At 45.0% G+C, this 18,745-nt stretch overlaps 2 protein-coding genes across 2 annotated transcripts in view; both read left to right on the top strand.

The window, feature by feature from the left end:
* Positions 1–502: 502 nt before the first annotated feature.
* PPIF (peptidylprolyl isomerase F) lies at positions 503–7,489 on the top strand. Its single transcript, XM_083866439.1, has 6 exons — positions 503–770; positions 1,512–1,542; positions 2,328–2,416; positions 4,594–4,690; positions 5,417–5,492; positions 5,851–7,489. Exons 1-6 carry the CDS (start codon positions 582–584, stop codon positions 5,984–5,986), a joined length of 618 nt encoding a protein of 205 aa, XP_083722565.1. The 5' UTR covers positions 503–581; the 3' UTR covers positions 5,987–7,489.
* The window catches only part of ANXA11 (annexin A11), a 190,227-nt gene continuing 172,237 nt past the window's right edge, over positions 756–18,745 (top strand). Inside the window, exon 1 of the mRNA XM_083866435.1 lies at positions 756–759. The gene's annotated coding sequence lies outside the window, so the exon portion shown is untranslated. The remainder of the gene's footprint in view (positions 760–18,745) is intronic.

Raw genomic sequence — 18,745 nt, 5'->3', positions numbered from 1 at the left:
GTGACAGCCGCGCCGCCGCCTTCCCCGCCGAGCTGCTCTCCCGAGGCCTTGAGTGGAATGATGAAATTTTAGAAACTTCCCCGGTCTCTGTTGGTCCCTGGGGTAAGGAGGCTGTGAGGAAATATGTAAAAAGCCTTAAAAAAACCCCACACGCGAACGGACAAACGAGTTTCCCCCCCATCCCTCAAGCCATGGCGGTTCAATGGTGGGCGGGGAGGGGGCAGCGCTGAGGGCGGCCGGGGGGAGCAGGGGCTGTACGCGGCGCTGCCCGCCCGCTCCCCGCCTTCAGCCCGCTCTGCCCCGCCTGGGCACCGCGTTCATCCCTCTCTGCCCCTCCCGGGCATCTCTTTCAGCCCTCTCGACCCCTCCCGGGCCCCGCGTTCAGCCCCAGGTCCCCTCAGCCCGCGCCGGCCGCCATCTCGCCCCGCGCCGCTGCTGCTGTTGCCGCCGCCGCCACCAGCGGGCGCTGCGGTTGCCGCGCCGGAGCCCCATAAAGGCCGCGGGGCAGCGGCGGCGTGTCCTTGTGTCTGTCCGCCTGTCTGTCCGTGTGTCTGTCCGCGTCCGCTCTGCCCGCCCGCGGGATGCTGGCGCTCAGCGCCGCCCGCCGCCTGCTTCGCCCTCCCGGGGACCTGCTGCCGCCGCCAGGGCTCGCCTGCATATGGGCGGCCGGAGCCCGCGGCTGCAGCGGGGCCGGCGCCGGCTCGCAGAACCCTGTGGTGTATTTGGAGGTGGGCGCCGATAACCAGCCGCTGGGACGGGTCGTGCTGGAGGTGAGGACGCGGGGGAATGCGGGGCCCGGTGGTGCGGCCTGGCCCCGGGTACGGCGGCCGGAGAGCGGCAAGGTCAGGGCGGGCGGGCGGCCGGGGCGCTGAGGGGCGCCGGGAGGGCCTGGAGCTGCCGCTGCTCCTGTGCTGTTTCTAGTGTTTCTAAGTGTCTCCTCCTGGTCACTGTCACAGTGTCCAGCCAGGTGAAACTTTGGCTGGTATGGCCGCTTTTATCTCCCCTTTTTTGAGGTTAATAAAATGATGTACGTTAATCAAAATCAGGAGTTTTGTTGATTGCAAATGACATCTTAAGTTGTTTTCAATATGCGGTTTCTGCTCTTCTGTTTCCTTTGCCTTTTCTGTTGTTTTCAACAGCTGGGTCTGTGCAGGGGCTGGGGGAGGACTTTGGACTCTCTCGCCCACGTGTATCCAAATTCTGACCCTTGGGGTCCATAGTGAAGATTCTTCTTAGTTACTGCTCAGTTATGGATTGATCAATGAAATCATTAGACGTTGCCCAAGCGACTCTTCATTAACTGGCCTAAAGTTCCATTGAGGGGATATTTTTTGTTGCTGGCCAAACGCTTGGAAAGTTTCAAGGTGTCCATGGAATTTTGGATGGCTTGTGATTTCAGATAACTCACCACTTTGGGAAGAGGGTTCAGTTGTAGCAGTCTCCCATGTAAATGTCTTTCTATATACATTTGAAAAGGCTGACTTACAAATTTTTCTATTTTTCTTTAACAGCTGAAAGCTGACGTGGTCCCAAAGACAGCAGGTGAGGCAGCATCTTCATACTTAAATACTTAAGTTATAGATTGTGATTTGCAGGAACGAGAAGGTTCTTTTACCCTTTGGCAGAATTTATTATTTTTCCAAATAGTTTCATTTTGCAGTTCGCACCAAAATAGTACAGTTCATATATTGGGTTAACAGTGGTGAATAAATATGTTCAAAACCACATTAGCTGGCATTAAAATTAAATCCCAGAGCAAACAGGGAAGGCCAAATCAAAGGGGTGGCCTTCTTGAAGTTTCCAAAGAGTATGTGGGGTTTTATTTTATGGGTCACTGGCTGATTAGTGCATTCATTTTAGAACGTTCTTGTGGTTTATCATTTGTTTCCTTCCTCATCTGAAGCTGAAAAAAACTTGTACTTTGTAGTTCCTAGTAGACAAATATCCTTTAAAAAAAGACATAATCCTCACAATCCTCATGCTGTGAAACATGAATCATAAAGAACAAAGGCATAAAAGTCAGAAAATGAAACCTGTGACTGCAGGCAAAGATGGGAGAAGTCATGGAATTGGAGTCACAGAAAAATAAAAGGGAGATGAGATAGAAAAGACTTATATTTGTACCCCATCCTGAGGTTAAATAAGCTTTGTTTTCTTGGCTTTGTAACAGAGGGATTTTAAAGCATGGAAATAACTAATAGATTGATAATACTTTAAAGATACAACAAAGTTTTTGAAGTATATAATCTTGGGACGTGGTTAATCTAGTTGTGTTTGTAATGTCACATATGATGCAGAATATTATATTTTATGCTTTGTTTCCACAGAAAACTTTAGAGCTCTTTGTACTGGTGAGAAAGGATTTGGGTATAAAGGATCCACTTTTCACAGAGTGATTCCTTCATTTATGTGCCAGGTACTGTTGTTTCTTTTTTTTTTAATTTTGTTATTAAATTGATTTTTATATTATTTACATATTTGTAGAAACAGACTAGTAGTAACACTTGAAATGGCTCTGCTCTAACCTCTGCTAACAAAACAACAAAGAAGTGACAGCATGACTTGCATTTCTCATCTTTTTGCAGTGGCTGTTGCTTATCTCATCTTTTGTACAAATAAATGTAAATTATGTGTAGATGGTGAAAAAGCCTCTCTGAAGGCTTTCTGCTGTAGTACAGCAGGGTACTTCAGTGTGGGGCAGAGCTGACAAAATGACAGTTGCTTTAGAGAAGCAGTTGTGGATAGAATGACAATCACCTTTCTGTTCTAAGGGAGCTAAGCAAACAACGTGTCCGTTCATTGTTCCCAGTAGAATAATCTGTTCACAATAGATAATGTGTTTGAGTATTTTTTTAATGTCTCTGTAATATGAAGGGGGCAAGGAAACCAAAAGGGTTGGTCAAAGTTGATTTTTTGAGTGATACACCTGAGATGGATTTTGTTTTGATTTAAAGATTTTTTTGAAATTCTGGGTAAGAGCCCATGCATATCAACATTTTATTTCTTAAACAGCAGTGACTAAAATGACAACAACAAACCTTTTTGAAAGCCTCTTTTTCTACTGTGCTTGGCAGATGAGCAGGACAGAGCTGCTGTAGTGCATTGAATTCCTGGTGGTCCTCTCTTACCTTAAAAAGGGTTGCATTTCCACAACGTTGCATTGTTGAATGGCTTTGTAAAAAAATCTAAGAAAATTTTAAGAAAGTTTGAGGGTTATAAGTAAGCATGCTTTGTTTATTAACTGATGACTGATGGTCTCCCATCCTCAGTTATTTTTTAAGCAAAAACCACATCTGTTGGAACAAGAGGCCGTAGTTGTATGACCTATTTCTAAGAAGAAAAAAGGGGACAGGTGTGCTGTAAAGGACCTATTTTTCTGCCTTTCAAATGTAAACTAGGTTTTGTGATACTGACAGACGGATAGAGTTTAGAAGTCTTTCTGGGATCAGAAATACATAAATGTAAAAAACAATACAAACCCTATTTTGAATTCTGTCATGAATTTTTGAAGTTCTGTGTAAGTCTGTTATGCTTGCCTGCCCTGCTTTGTCCTCCCCAGATGGACTGGAAATCAGGATATACTCAATGGTTGATTCTGTGTTATGGTGAGATAATGAATTGATGTTTAGAATTACTCAGAGGTCATTGCTGAAGTGGAAACACTGTCACAGGTTTCAGCAATTTTCGAGTGAGAGAAGACAGTAGTGGCTTCTGCACTGGTTGGGATGGATTGTTAATGTGATTCAGACAGTTGGAATGGCCTAATTGAGGGCCATCATATCCGGGACTGGCAATTCCATGTCTCCACATGACATACAGTGCATAGTTCTGGGACTGCGTGGGAGTACCTGTGACACCACCTGTGGGAGGTTACTCAGGGTGACAAGGGGAAGCTGATGGTCACATGCAGGACCTGTTGGGTATGAGCTCTCTCCAGCACAGGTGGTGTCACTCCTGCAGAGGAGGTGGCATGTGCTGGGAGCTGTGGTTAGGAGTCACCTTGGCGAGTCACCGTGGCTGCATTTTGTGTTTGAACTGGTTTTTTGGGTTCAATCTGGTCACATCTCTTCTGGCAAGCAGCATGGAGTCAGCTAACATAAGCTTAACATAGCTCTGGTGTAACAAACAACAAAACCTAGACATAGGAAAGGGTAATAATGGAGATCCTGACCAGTGTTTGTACCTGTTGGAAGAAAGGAGGGGGGAAAAAGGAGTTGGGAGGTCTTGCCTATGGTGTAATGAACATAATTGATTTGGTTTTGAGGCCTTTGAGGTGATTCTTAAAATTATTGCTATTTGTTGCATCACATTTGAGAGAAAGGCTGGTAACACAGAGAGATGGTTGTTGGAGTTATGGATGACAGTTGGAGAATATCAGCAATATCTGGAGCAGAAATCTACTTTTAGCCTGACTGTACCTTCATCTAGTTACATGGTTCTAAATTGAGTGGCCAGGCTCATCCTTAACCTGAAGAAAATCTGTTGATGTTGTCACTTCTAAATTAGAGCAAGGGTGTGTATTTGCAATAGCATCACTTTTGATATTAAATAGTCCATGTGTGCTGGTAGAGCTAATATTTGTTTCTGTTTCAGGGTGGTGACTTTACAAATCATAATGGAACTGGTGGAAAATCCATTTATGGCAGTAGATTTCCAGATGAAAATTTCATACTTAAGCATGTAGGACCTGGTAAATAAACCTGTTCTTTTTACCTTCTGATGACTATAACCTATAATGAAGCATTGTTTATGAAGATGTGTATTTAAAAAAATAAGGTTTTTTTAGATTTGCGTGTCACTTGGTAATTACAGAAGTATCAAATTTAACAATGTGTTGTCTCTGGCATATGCTTATTTTTATGGACTGCTCTACAAATATATGTCAGCCCATAAAGGGCTTAAAAATTATCCGAAGGTGAAATTACTGCTTTCATAAGTCATAGACTTCTATTTTCACTTGGAAGATTTCTGCAGAAGTAAAACAAAACGATCTGGGATTTCTTATTTAGTAGGTAACATAGGTATGGCTTTCTTAAGCTCAAATTAAAACCAGAAAAAGCAAAGGAAAGGTCATACAGAAGAATATCTGATTAAATTTTATAGTCTTTCTTTTTTGCATTGTTACTTCCTTGTCCCAGGAGACTGCTGCTGTTGAACCAGAGGAGAGGTTAGGTGATGTTAATTGTGTTCAGGGCGTGTACAGCTAATTACATTGCTAACACTTGCTCTGGAACCCCAAGGGAGGCTGGGCAGGAGGGAATAGTCCAAGGCAAAAAGTTGCCATTAGAAATTATTTGGAGATACTGTCAGGCCGTCACATCTTCTGTCAATCTTTAGTCTAAATGTGCAGAGCAAAATTGTCTTTTGTGCTGCATACTTGTTACACCAGTCTAACAAGCTGCTGCTGCTGTTCCAGGTGTTCTTTCAATGGCCAATGCAGGACCCAACACAAATGGATCCCAGTTCTTCATTTGCACTGCAAAAACTGACTGGTAGGTTCTCAACCCTACAGATTGACCTCATTAATTGGTGCCTGAATCCTGGAGGGTTTGGGGTTTTCTTACAGGTTTTTTTGTGTTGTTTGTGGATTGATTTTTTGTTTGTTTGATTGGTTGGTTCTTTGGTTTTATTTTTGTTTTTGTTGTTATTTCCAAATTACTCGATTCCAATGGAAAATAAATTTGTTTTGTTACTTGAGGGAGGAAGGGCTGTGGCAGCAACAAGGCTGCTATCCCTCAGAATGTTTCTAAGGTTCAGAGCTAAAGTCATGTTATAAAGCTTCATGAAGATCTGCTAACACTGTCTTTATATTGTTCTAAGTAAAACTGCCTTTGTGTGTTTGTTTTACAGGCTAGATGGAAAGCACGTTGTTTTTGGGCATGTAAAGGAAGGAATGGATGTGGTGAAAAAAATCGAGAGCTTTGGTTCCAAGAGTGGAAAGCCCTCCAAAAAGATTGTCATTACTGACTGTGGCCAGCTGTCCTAACCTTTTGCCCTACCCTTCATGACAACTTGGATGCTGTGAAACATGAATCATAAAAACACCCACAAACATTTCTTATCTCACGAGTGGCACCTATGGAACCATGGTTTTTATTTAACTTGGTCCAACTTTTATATTTATATTGAGTAATATTGATTAAAATAATAACTGAAGCACACTGTAACTGCACCACCTGGTAGAGTCACACTGGTTTGGTAGAGTCCCTTTGTGTTTTGCAAGAAGTGCTGAAGTCACTCAGAGTGTACCTGGGTCACTGCAGTGTTGATACTGTCCTTAGTATTTGGATGTTGCAGGTGTTAGAAAGGGTGGTGGAGTTGACAGCTGGGGTTCTGCAGTTGGGGGTTAGGTATAAATTGAGAGATGCTGTGTTTTCTTTGGTGCTAATAAGTGCTTATTCTGTTGTTTGTCTCATCATTTTGAAGCAATACCACTGACCAGTGCTGTCAAGGCTGTCTGCAACAACACTGGCGTTTTCTTTGTGTCTCAGTTAAATTTTATCCAATAGATTTAATGAGAAACTGTGTATTTCTTAAAAATTAATTCTGGTTTAGTATTTCTTACAGTCTCAGACTACTTTTAAAAAGTGAACTCTACCTTACCTGCTTCAGTGGAGTAATTTTCAGTGGAGTAACTTTTGGGTTAAGTAAATTGCTGTAGGTTGAGTTAGGCTACTACTGAAGCTCTGCCTGGCAATAAGACCTCACCTCAATCCAGCCAAAGCATCTCAGGACTTTTTAAATTATGGAACTGTGAACTTGAAGTGTGCTTCTGCTCTGGGATCTGGTTCTGTGAGGAATACAGCTCAGTTCTCAATATATGGCCTATTTTTGTACTTTGAGAATATAAGTATAGTGAGCTTGCTTGAGTGAGAAATAGGTTTGATTGCCTTTTTGTCATGTTGATCCTGTGAAGTCAGCCCAACTTGGATATTATTTGGATTATGATTTCTTCTTATGCATCATCATTATCATCAGTCAAAATCGGTCACCACAGAATCACAAGGCCTAATCAGTGCAGCAAAATCTTTGTTTCTGGGGTTTATGCATGAGAAGGAAAGAATTCAGCTTGTCAGCTAAGGACATTTTGTTTGTATAAAGCAGGATGTATGTTCTATGCTTGAGCAGCAATGAGTGTTGGAACCTCACACCATTGCCTTTGGAATCACAAAGGCTGTAAAGTATCAATGATTGTGGGGAAAAGCGTATGATTGTTTTGTGCAATAATCTCGTTACTGAAGAGAAAAAAAATGTGATGGCTTTCTTCAAATGTGAATTTATTTTCATTGCAGGATGATAATATGTGCGTTTAAAACTATTTTGTACTGGATATTTTTGTACTGAGGGCTGCACTTGCTTAGTGCAAGGTAGTATATAGAATGTAATTTTGCAAAAAATGGAATTGAAAAGCTTTTTGTCCTTTCACTGTAGCTGCTTAATCTTTGTAGTATTTTTTAAATATTAAATTGTGATGGTTTGGTTTATTTCACTCGGGTACAATAATGATATTTTTTTGCGCATTCTCTTAATTTGTATATGAAAATTATTAAATACACTTCTTCCACAAAAAAAAAAAAAAAAAAAAAAAAAAAAAAAAAAAAAAAAAAAGTGTGTATCTTTCTTGAAAGCAGGAATATGAGGAGCTGAAACCTCTTGGGCTCCTCTTGGGTTTACCTGGCCTGTTCTATGCTGTTGACTGTGTGATGGGTCTGCTGATATTGAGATGTCACCATGGTGTCATTCAGGTACAGCCAGCAAGAGAGGAAGGGGGTGATGGTGTATTGCTTTGCCTCTCTCTACTGGGCTAAAATATCTGTTCTGGCTGGTCACAGTGCTCGGTGTCCCACTCTGTCCCTGTCTGTCCCAGTCTGGCCTGGTGACAGCAGTATCCCTGTCTCTGTCCGGCCCGGTGACAGTGCTCAGTGTCCCACTCCATCCCTGTCTGTGCCCGGCCCGGTGACCACACTCGGTGTCCCTGTCTGTCTGTCTGTCTGTCTGTCTGTGCCCGGCTCGCTGTCCGGGCCCCGCTGCCCGCCAGGTGGCGCCCTGTGCCCGCGGCAGTGGCGGGCCCGGCCTGAGAGGCCGAGGTTGGGGCGCGGGGCAGCGGCCGGGCGCCCTCAGCAGCCTCCCCGGGGTGCCCTCAGCAGCCTCCCCGGGGTGCCCTCAGCTGCCTCCCCGGGGTGCCCTCAGCAGCCTCCCCGGGGTGCCGGCAGCAGCCGGGTGCCCTCAGCAGCCTCCCCGTGCCGCCCGGGGTGCCCTAAGAGCCCTCCCGACTTCCTGAGGCCCCAGCGCTGCCGCTGTGTGTGTCCTGCACCCGCTGTCCCTCAGGGGCTGCTTCAGCTCTTTTAAGAAGACTAATTAATAAAGTAGTGCCTTTCCCCAACCGCAGCTGTGCATTGTCGTGAGCAGTGGCTTATTGAGGTGTGATGGAGGATATTGAAGCTGAGTATATTGTCCAGAACAGTTTTTTTGGGGAACTAGTGTTTAGAAATCCTGCATAACTCTAACAGGTCACAAAAGTGACAGGTACTTTCTGTGGAGCTCTGAGAAAAGCTGAGGTTGGCAGGTGTGCTACTGCTATCTGTCACCTGGATGTTTAGGATGAAGGTTTGTACACTGTCACAGAGGTTGGCACATCCAGGCTGCCTGTGGAATGAGGCTGGGGCACCCGCTGTCCCTCAGGGGCTGCTTCAGCTCCTGCAGGATGAGAAAATAAATTAATAAAGTAGCGCCTTTCCCCAACCGCAGCTGTGCGTTGTCATGAGCAGTGGCTTATTGAGGTGTGATGGAAGATATTGAAGCTGAGTATATTGTCCAGAACAGGTGTTTGTTTGGTTTTTTTCTAAATAATGTTTAGAAATCCTGCATAACTCTAACAGGTGACAGAAGCGACAGGTACTTTCTGTGGAGCTCTGAGAAAAGCTGGCAGGTGTGCTACTGCCATTTGTGACCTAGGTGTTTAGGATGAAGGTTTGTACACTGTCACAGAGATTGGCACATCCACACAACCTGTGGAATGAGGCTGGGGCACTCCAGGAAAAGATCCTGCTGAGAGCTTCATGGGGCTGCCACTGATGTGCTTCCAGATGCAACACAAGTAAGAAAGCACACCCTTAGGTAAAGTGCAAGTAAATATACACAGAGAAAAAAATGAGTTTATATTTCAAAGTTGTTTCAACAAACTCACAAATGTTTTTGTTTAGTCTCATGTTTTAATTATTTGTTCCAGACTTTCTGCTTACATAAATTGCTTTCTTTGGTGCTAGACTGAGGCTATGTCTCTTTGTTTATAAAGTTTAAATGCTTTGAAGTCAAGACATTTGAGGTACAAAGTGTTGTTCTCTTTTGTAATGATGTATACTCTGCTGGTAGTAATATATCAACAATCAGAACCTCAAAGAAGTGAATTACTGAGAGTACAAATCATTTTACATGACATTTCAAGGCCAATCTGCATGTCCTGCTGCTAGCTGAGAAATTGTAGTTGGACAAGCACATTCTACCCAATTTAGAAGTAACCAGGCTAAAAAGCCATTGGCCTTCAAGTGAAAAAACTTTCTAATCTTGAACTGCAGATTGCTTAATTGGGCCTGACTGTTAAAAACATTGTATAGACCAGCTGGTCACAGGTGAATTTTTGCCCTGGATCTTCACAACCCATAACATCGATTTGTTGCACAATTAAACTGAAAACTGAACCTTGGCAGCAATTATCCTGAACCTTGACATTTCTTCTCCAGTACCAGCCCTGATTTTTCCAGTACAGCTCTGGATATGCCTTTTCCTTGCTCTCCTGCCTCCATGTGGTCCCTACATCTGTCATGGGGCACTGTGGCCACCCACAGCCTGTACCCTGCATTAGAATGAGCTGCCAGACATGGGAGAGAAAAGAGCTGCAGCACCAGGAAGGCACAAGTGCCTCTCCCCTGTAACTTCTTCTCCTTGCCCTGCCTGAGGTCTGGCAGCCCCACATCAGGGCTGTGCCATGCCCTGCCATGTCTCAGGCTGGCTGAATCCTGCCTCACTCCCCAAGTTCTTAATCTCCATCCTTGTGAGAGGGGACTGAGGACACTTTGCTGCTTCTGTGCAAAACTGGTTTCCCACCAGCAGCCAGTGAGGCACATGGATATCAGCAGTGCTTTTTTCTTCTCCGCAAATACTCCAAGAGAAGGAGCTCCAGCTCCAGCACAGGTCACTCTTTGTGCCCTGGCACAGTGGAGAGGAAGGCTTGGGGGAGCTGTGGGATAGAAAGGCTGCTCCTGGAGAGGCAGGTGGTTCACTGCTCTGGGAGGCAAATGGGAGCAAAGTCGTGCTTTTTTCACTTTTGTCAGAGCTCAGGCCAAGGGTGCAGGAACTGGTGAGGCTGTGATGTAAAAGCTGTGCAGGAGGAGCTTCACTGTGAGCTGTGAATGGTGAAGAGGAAGAGAGGTAACTGTGAGGGAGGAGAGGGAGCTGGTGCGTTACAGGGGATCTGAATGAGGACGAACTTTTTTGACTGCAGATGCCATGTGTAAATCTGAGAAAGATTTGAGGGACCTTGCTGCAGAAGGCTGTCAGTACCTGTTGCTTGCTCTGTCACTGGTGAAGATGCTGTGTAGCATAGCTGGAAATAAAATTTCTGGTGGTTTTGGCTTGAGTTCAGTGCAATCATATCAGAGGATAACACTGACTCCAAAGTGTTTGTTATTTATTAGCTGGTTAAGTGAACAAACCCCTAAAATTCAATCGTTGTTGGGATTGACAGAGTTTGAGAAGAATGGAACATAACTTAGCAGCACACTTCGTCATCTCTCAGGAATTCAGCCCCCAAAGGCTATGGGATAGAGCAGTAGAAATGAGCAGGTAACTGAACTTCAGCTCTAAAACTGCTGCTCCCATCTACCTCTCCCCCCTGAGGGGGCAAATCTTCCTCTGGATTAGTAGCACTCCATGCACTTTGCTTGGTGTTAGCTTGTGTTCATTATTCATATATATATATATATATATATATATATATATATATATATATATATATATTTGGGGATTAAAGCTCAGGTTGTGTGTAAATTCCAGCTCCCTTCCAGCAGCCCTTGCTGTGAGTGCTTTGGGGGGTGTGTGTGTGTGTGTTTCAGCAGAGCACCTGCTCAACCACAGGGCTCTGAGAGGGCTTCTCCAGGTGTCCTCCCCATCCCTGCAAAGCACGGCCTGTGAGGGAGCAGGTGTGGGGTGAGGGGACAGGCACAGTGACCTCCCTGTGCTGCTGCTCCTTGGGGCACCTCCATGCAGAGGCTGGGCATTGCTGGCACCCACTCTGGCACATGCTGGAGATAAACCCTTCTTCACCTGGTGGGAGGGAGCAATGGCTTCATGACTCTTTTAATTTCCTATTTATTAGAAAGCCACACTTCTTTACACAACCATATCCTGGCCCTGCAGATCTGAGAGGTGCAGAGGTGTTGTGTCACTCCATCCTCCCCTGACAGGTCACTATTTTTAACCACCCTTGAGAAACATTGGTGTGAATTTTCTTTGCTTTTAACCAGCCAGGACAAAAAAAAAAAAAAAAAAAAAAAAAAAAAAAAAAAAAAAAAAAACAAAAAAAAAAAAAAAAACAAACCAAACACTTAACTAGGGAAAATAACTGCTTGTGTCTAAGTTGGGATCAAGGGGAAGTTAAAAATATGCAGATATAGAGGTTCGGGGGGGGGGGTGGGTGGGTAAGGGGCAGATTTTGTCAGCGTTTTCATTTTCACTCACCTCCTACTTAAAATTCATCCAGGAAGGTAGGCAGAAGAGCACAACAGCTGCTAAAATTACTAGGTGGGAATCATTTTTAGCAGGCACAAGAGCCTTGTGGTTTTCCTGCTCACGCTCCCCTGGGGGGACTCGCTGCTCCGACCCCACCACTGGCACAGCTGACACCAGATCCTTGGAGATGCAGAGGAGTTGCAGGGAGGAGGCAGCAGCTGCTAATGTTTAGGTTTTGCCAGAGCAATAAATTTTGCATTAGTACTAAACAGTGCATGCTCCAAATGATGCAGTATCTTAGGGGTTTTCCTTCCCTGCCAAAAGTCAGTGTTTGGTTAGAATTTTTTTTGTTTTTCCTTTGGAAGCAGCATTGCTATTAACTTGATTGCCAAGGCCAAATAAAGTGCGAAGTGTCCTTTGAGAAAGCTTCGTGATTCTGTACATTAAAAGCAGGGGGATGCCAGCACTCAGTCTCAGCCTTGCAGCTTCTCACATGCTTTGCTGATGTTGCCAGGATCCTATAAACGCTTTTCTGCATTTTTTTTTAAAAAGAACATTTCCTTGCCTAAACTGCAGAAGCTCAAGTTTTGCATTCTTTGGTCTGGTTCTTGCTTGGTAGGAGCCTGCACAGCTCATGGGGAGGAGGAGTGTGCAGCGGCACCGAGGAGGGCTGGCCGGGCAGGGTGGAAGGGTCACAGCTTGAGCCAGCACAGAGCTACACCCAGCCCTGGCTGCAGGCCGGGTCCCCACCCCGAGCTGGCCATGACGTTACAGAGCTGTTAACCCACTAACCCTGGGCCCCCTGACTCACTGCTGGATGCAAACAATGGGCTGGCCCTGAGCACTGGGGAAACAATGCCGATTGCTGCCCGGGTGGGTGTTGGCAGCTCTGGTAACCGGGGGCTGACAAGAGAGGTCTTTGAGATTGTTCTTGGGTCTGTGGAGGAGCCTCGCATTGAGAGCTGGGGCAAATTTTGCAGGGCACAGTGCGCGTACTGCTGGTCAAGCAGTTCCTGCTTGGAAGCCGCCTGAAAAAATATTCCTTGGCTTGGATGCCTCCCTCCTCGCTCCCTGCTTGCCACCGCCCTCTCTCCTCTGTGTACAGCCGGTGATGTCAAGCAAGAGAGCAAGGGAGAGAACTCTGCCTTGACTCCTGCCGTGAGGCCACACAGATCAGTCCTCTCGAGATACCTACTGCCTCCACCCTGCAGCAGAAACCTCGAGAAAGCTGCGATTTAGTTCACTGCTGGAAGCATGTGGTTGTGACTGCAGCTCCCTGGGGCCAGAGGGTTGCAGGCAGAGTTTTGTCGTGCCCTGTGAGGAGGAAGTGTGCTCAGATATGCTCTCTGAAAGCCTCATTGTCCTCCACCACCTCCGGAGCAGCGGTGCACTCAGCCTCGGCACCAGCAGCCGGGAGGTTCCGAGGGTAGGGCTGGATGCAGAGCTGCAGCCTGTCAGCCCTGCCGGTGTTGGTCCCCAGGGTGGGATGTGACATGCAGGTTGTGGCCACTGCTGCCTGTCCTTCCCCGGCTGTGGGCTGGCTGTGGGGCCAGGCTGTGCCCTGTGCTCAGGGGGGATGTTTTGGTGGCAATGCTGTCACTGCTACTGGCTGTCACAGGGAATGACGAATATACTTGCTGCTTCTTGTGCTTTCCTTACCTGGGCATTGGGATGCCTGCAGATGCACTCCCTCTGATATCCATATCAGATTATGGCAAGTCCTCAAGTATCTGGACTTGCCCTGTACAGAAGTAACTCCCCCAGATAAGAGCACACCATTCCTTTGCCTGCCTGTAAATCACCAGCCTAAAATCACATCTTCTTTCCAGTCAACCTACCAGTGGAATGCACACATTGCTGAGAAACTGAACTCCTGGCATGCACAGTGTTTGCTGACCATCACCAGTTTGTGCAGTAGCTGTGCCCCCAGTGGAGCTCAGGGTGTCTGCCTTCAGCTTCTGCAGGGACCCTCCTGAAGTGGTTGCAGCTCTTGGGCTCTTGTCACTGACACATCTTTGGGGGGCAAAAGTGGATGCAGCTTCCCTGACTCTGAGCTCTGCTCCAACATCCCTTTGGGTTGTAAGCGTGGCTTGTCTGTCTGAAAGCATCAGTCCCAAATCACTGAAGCTAAAAAAGGCACAGGAATTTATCTATGGAAGAAAGAAAACATCCACTCAGTTAAATGCTTTCCTTTGACTGCAGGATGAGCAGGATCACAGAGAGCTTGAAGACTTGAAGCATGAGACGCCAAATGGGAGATCACCAGTGAATTGGCTGTCTCTGGGGTGGCTGCTGTTACAAACTACTTGTTGGGACTCACTGTGTCATGTTGGGTCATGGCAGAGCAGTTATTTTCTAGTGCTTTTATGCATTCTGTTTCTTTGGCTGTTGTTTTGAAATTAATTGGAAAAATGGTTTAATGCCCTGGATTTTGGAAAACAGTATTCATGTGCACAGATGAAGGAGCACACAAAGAAAGGAAAGCTTGATATTTATTTTAGTTGTTTCATTGTTGGGGTGAACTGGAGGGTTGTGTGATGGTTAGTCACAAAAAGCATAGAAACTGGTGTGGAACAGTGGGCAAGACGGTTACATCTTGTTCTTCTCCACCTTTTCAGCACGATTCCCTTCATGACAAAATAAAAGGAAATGGTTTTTTCTCTTCACAATAATATGAAATAATTTTCCAGAAACTATCCTGGCCCAGATCGCCTTAAGCAGAGTTATAAAACTGCATCTGGTTCAGCACACAATTCACAAGAGAGGATGGCCAAGCTGTACCCTGACAGCTGGCTGACATGCCCTTCCTGTGGGGTCCTGCTGAATGCAAACCCAAAGCCCTGGCCAGCCCCTGTTTGTACAACCCCCCTTCTGGGCCATGTTCAGAAATGTGACTTTTGCAGTTTGCAGCTAATGCTTCTCTCTGCTGTTACGATCTGACTCCTGACAAAGGTGAAGAGGCAGAGCGAGGCAGGAGCTGGTTACTTTTGCAAGTGGACAGCACAGCAGCATTTCCCAGATGTTGATGATATTTTTACTCCTTGCCTCAGTTAATGAAGTTTATGCCATCTTCTTCCAAAGCTGTTTCGGAGGGTGTCTGAGGAGTGGGGTGATTGGGGGGCTCCTCCACCCACCAGCAGCACACGAGGGAATGTCCTTTGCTGCCAATGTCACACCTGAGCTGCATCAGCAGCATCCTGCATCGTGAGGGCAAAATAACATCATCCTTCCACTTTCTGTTTCATTGCTTTGTAAATTCGAAACACAACTGAAAGAGCAAGGGTGTCAGAAGGAAGAGAAACAAAGCTGCAGTTACACATCAGAGTTCCAGGTGGGTCAGAGAAACAAACTTGGAAACTGAGGGTTCAGTACAGACACAGTACATTAGAATATAGAAGAAAAATACTAAATATCATAGGAGATGAGCTGACACATTATTTAAGGAAAAAAATTGAGATAAGCCAAACCTAAATATATACTTCAGGAGCCACAAAAATTAAAAAATGAGAGCAGTGATGCATTAGCCTGAAGACCCTAAATATAACTTAAACTTACTGAGGGTTCTGCCTTGCTTTCTTTGGGGTTTTGCAGCCATTGTTATCCCACCTAAGAGAACTCAATTTCTCCTTTTCCCTCTTTTTGGACATTTGGATCATGACCCATTCCACCTTTCCAGAAGCTGCTTCCTCAGAAATGAAGCTGACAGTTTTTCAGTGGCTACTTAGAGCCTGCAGATAACATAGGTTTGTACCCTGTTGTTTTTTGAGAGCTGGGCCCCTCAAAGAGCAGGCTAAACTCTGTATCAAGGAGTCAAAGGGTTAAAATAATATTGCCCAAGTGTGTCATTGCTAAGGTCCTGGGCTTAACTAAACTCAACTGTTCCTGTTCCACTGATGTAATTCATTATCCTGGATTTTCCCCTATTTTTTATTTCAGTATTCCTGTGTCAAAGTCACAGCTTCAACATGTATTCTTCAGTTGTTCTCTCAAAACCTGGCAGAAATACCAATTGGATGATAAACCAGTTCTGATCTTGTCTGTATTTGACATCATTCACCTGGTGAGCCCATTTCCAGCTGGTCAGAGTGCTGAGATTGATTCTGTCCTTTCTTCAGGCATCTCTAGCTCATTCCCTTCTGTCTAGTCATGTAAGTGGGATGTGCTGGGAAATGGCAGTGGTCCCAAAGTGGGAAAAACACCAGGAAAAATTACTTGAAATGTCACTGTGATTGTGGTGAGACACTGGACCAGGCTGTCCTGAGAAGCTCTGGATGCCCCATCCTTGAAGGTGTTCAAGGCAAAGCTGCATGGGGTCCTGAGCAACCTGGTCAAGTGGAAGGTGTCCCTGCCCTTGGCTGGGGGTGTGGAACTTGATGGTCTTTAAGGTCCCTTCCAACCCAAACCATTCTGATTCTGTGATTCTCTGACTTGTGGCCATGTGATCCTTAAGCTGATACAGACCTGCAATAATCAGTGAAAATTGTATCTAATTCCAATCCAGCGTAATTTATAAGACTCCTCATGGTGAAACATTTAATTTATAAGCTGTTATTTCTTAACTTTTTTCCAACAGTCTTACAGCTGGGGCATCCCAGTTTTAGAGTCCCAGTGCTGAGGTGGTCTCATTGATACCAGTAAACCATTGGCATAAATGAGGACAGGTATTTTACATGTATTATATAGTCTCTGGCAAAGAGCAATGGAAAATGAGAAAAACAAAACCACAGACTGTAGAGCAGAATGAATAAAAACAAAAAAAAACACCCTAGGTCCTTTATTTTAGGAAACTCTCCAACGACCTCTAGTATGCATTAGTGAGATATCAACTTTCTGCCTTGCAGAAAGAACTATAAAATATTATATTCTAGCCATGCACACTTTAAAGTTCCTTGTCCTTTATTACGGCCACTGGTTTATTAAAACTGGAAATGGACCTAGACTAAACTTCTGCCCAACTATGTCTGAATGGCTGCATCCAAACCCTGCACCTTTTGAAAACTGGTCTCTAATGTTTAAAACAAACCCAAGCCCAGTACAACAGCAAACAGCTTCTCCTTTCTCCTCCCTTAGATTCCTCCCTGAACAAAAATTATCACACCTGGACATACAAAGCCATGAGGTTCATGGGGTAACTCGTTACCCACTACTGTTAAAGGCAAAATGCCCCAGTGTGGTTAGCAGTGTCTCAGGATTAAAACTCAATGCCACCTGAAACTCTTCCCAAGCATATATGATCAATATTGAGTTTGAAAGTATATATGTATTTATTTTAGGTCTACTGATGTGGTTGGTTCTGTTTGTAAGACTAACTGGCAGCAAAAGGTATTAATTTCCTATCACTTTTTTCCATATTGTCCTTTTCCTGTCCTTGTAATTTATGGTCTCTATTAAAGAATGTTGTCCTCTGGATCATTTTTACTGGCTTTGCTTTTTAAAAATCAGTATTCAAGCTTAAAATAGCAGTTTTTCCGGTAACAAAATTCATAGACTAAAAAACACAAAGCAGCCCCTCTTTCTCTTGGACAGATTTGAAATGCGAATACTTTTATAAGTTATAAATAAAGGCCTAGTAGTTGATATTTAGTGGGAAACTCTCCCAGTGTGTTTCAGAGCCCTGTTTTTCAGCCTCCTCCGATAAGAAAACTGCTGACTTGGCATTTTGGGGAGCTGTTTCTTGTGCTTTGTGTTCCTGCTGGAGCTGCCAGGGGTTAGCCAAGCTCCAGACTGCAACGTGGCCAAACCAGGAGCTGCCTGGGCTGCTGGGCTGCCTTCTAAGGGTAGCACCACACTGATGCCTGCTGGGTTTTGCTCATGAGCTGCTGCATCAGGGGAACTTTGGGCTATTGGGTTGTTGTCCCCTGGATCTTGCTCTGGTGGCACCTCCACCAAGACCTGGGAAAGGGGCTGTGACAGCCTTTACTGCACCTGGGCACAGCTCACAGCCTCACCATTAGGTCATCCAGGACTGCACATAATGATGGCTGATTTTTATGTTTACAGCTCCCGTGGAGGGTTTGTTCAGGGGAGGTAATGCAGCTCCACACTGTTACACATTGCCATTTTTTCCCATGGTAAGACACTGGGATAAGTATCAGGTTTAGGGGATGCAGCCCCTGGGTGAGCAGGGACTGGCCAGCTCTTCCTACAGATACTCTGCTGCTGGCTTTGTCTCCAGGCTGATGCAGGGGTGTTTTGAGAAGAGATAGGAATCTTTAGTGATACATGAATGAGGGGAGAAAGGATTCTCTAGTCATCACTGAGTGGGATAGAAATCTCTACTGGTGAATGTGTGGCTTTAACTAAAAGCAGCCACTGACAGATATGACTGAATTACTGCATGAGTTTTGTAAAGCAACGTGAAGGGTTTGGAGTGATTGAAATGTCACCTATAAGCCTTGATTTGCAATACCAATGTTTTCTCTTGACCTCATTTTGTGACATCCTTTTGTACCAAAGAACATGAATGGACCCAAAGTTTTCCTGAAGGGTTTGTAATTTGGCAAAGATGCCTCTAAATGACCTGACAGAAGTATTGGCTTTTGAGCAAAATGTGCTGATCTGTTATTGGAGTTCCCTGCCATCCTGTGGTAGGTATTTCTTATTTTTCTCCTTCTCTATAGTCTGTTCCAGCAGAAGAGCAGCCCAGGAGAGTTCAGTGGGGAAGTAAAGTAATCCTTGTCAGATAAAACAGAGCTGTAAAAGCACTCTGATTCTAGTGGGTGAGGGCCTAGTAAAAGAGAAGATGATCCAACTCGGAGTCTGTTTCAGTAACTAAAAAGAAATAATAAGAAATCTAGTGTTTAAAATGGAATTAATTTTCACTTTGGATTGTGGTCAGATTGGAATCAAATTTAATTCCTTCAAGCTATGCTTTCCCTCAAACACCATCAGTCTTTAGAAGCTTTCCTAGGGGATTCAGTTCATTTGTCTCAGAGCACATCGTGCTGCTGGACTTTGTCTCAGCGGAGAGGGAAGGCTGGGCTCTAACTGCAGTCTCTCCTAATGAACTCATACTTGT

The sequence above is a fragment of the Zosterops lateralis genome (genome assembly GCF_965231275.1).
Source record: "Zosterops lateralis genome assembly, chromosome: 8".
NCBI classification, from domain to species: Eukaryota; Metazoa; Chordata; class Aves; order Passeriformes; family Zosteropidae; genus Zosterops; species Zosterops lateralis.
Note: the sequence above shows the minus strand (reverse complement) of the source record. Positions and strands in the feature narration are given on the sequence as shown.

What these genes read in the sequence shown, in the direction of transcription:
- PPIF (XM_083866439.1), top strand. Translation starts at nt 582, where the DNA reads ATGCTGGCGCTCAGCGCCGCCCGCCGCCTGCTTCGCCCTCCCGGGGAC. An exon ending in TGGGACGGGTCGTGCTGGAG is followed by an intron (nt 771 to 1,511) that starts GTGAGGACGCGG and finishes TTTCTTTAACAG; the next exon opens with CTGAAAGCTGACGTGGTCCC. An exon ending in TTCCTTCATTTATGTGCCAG is followed by an intron (nt 2,417 to 4,593) that starts GTACTGTTGTTT and finishes TTTCTGTTTCAG; the next exon opens with GGTGGTGACTTTACAAATCA.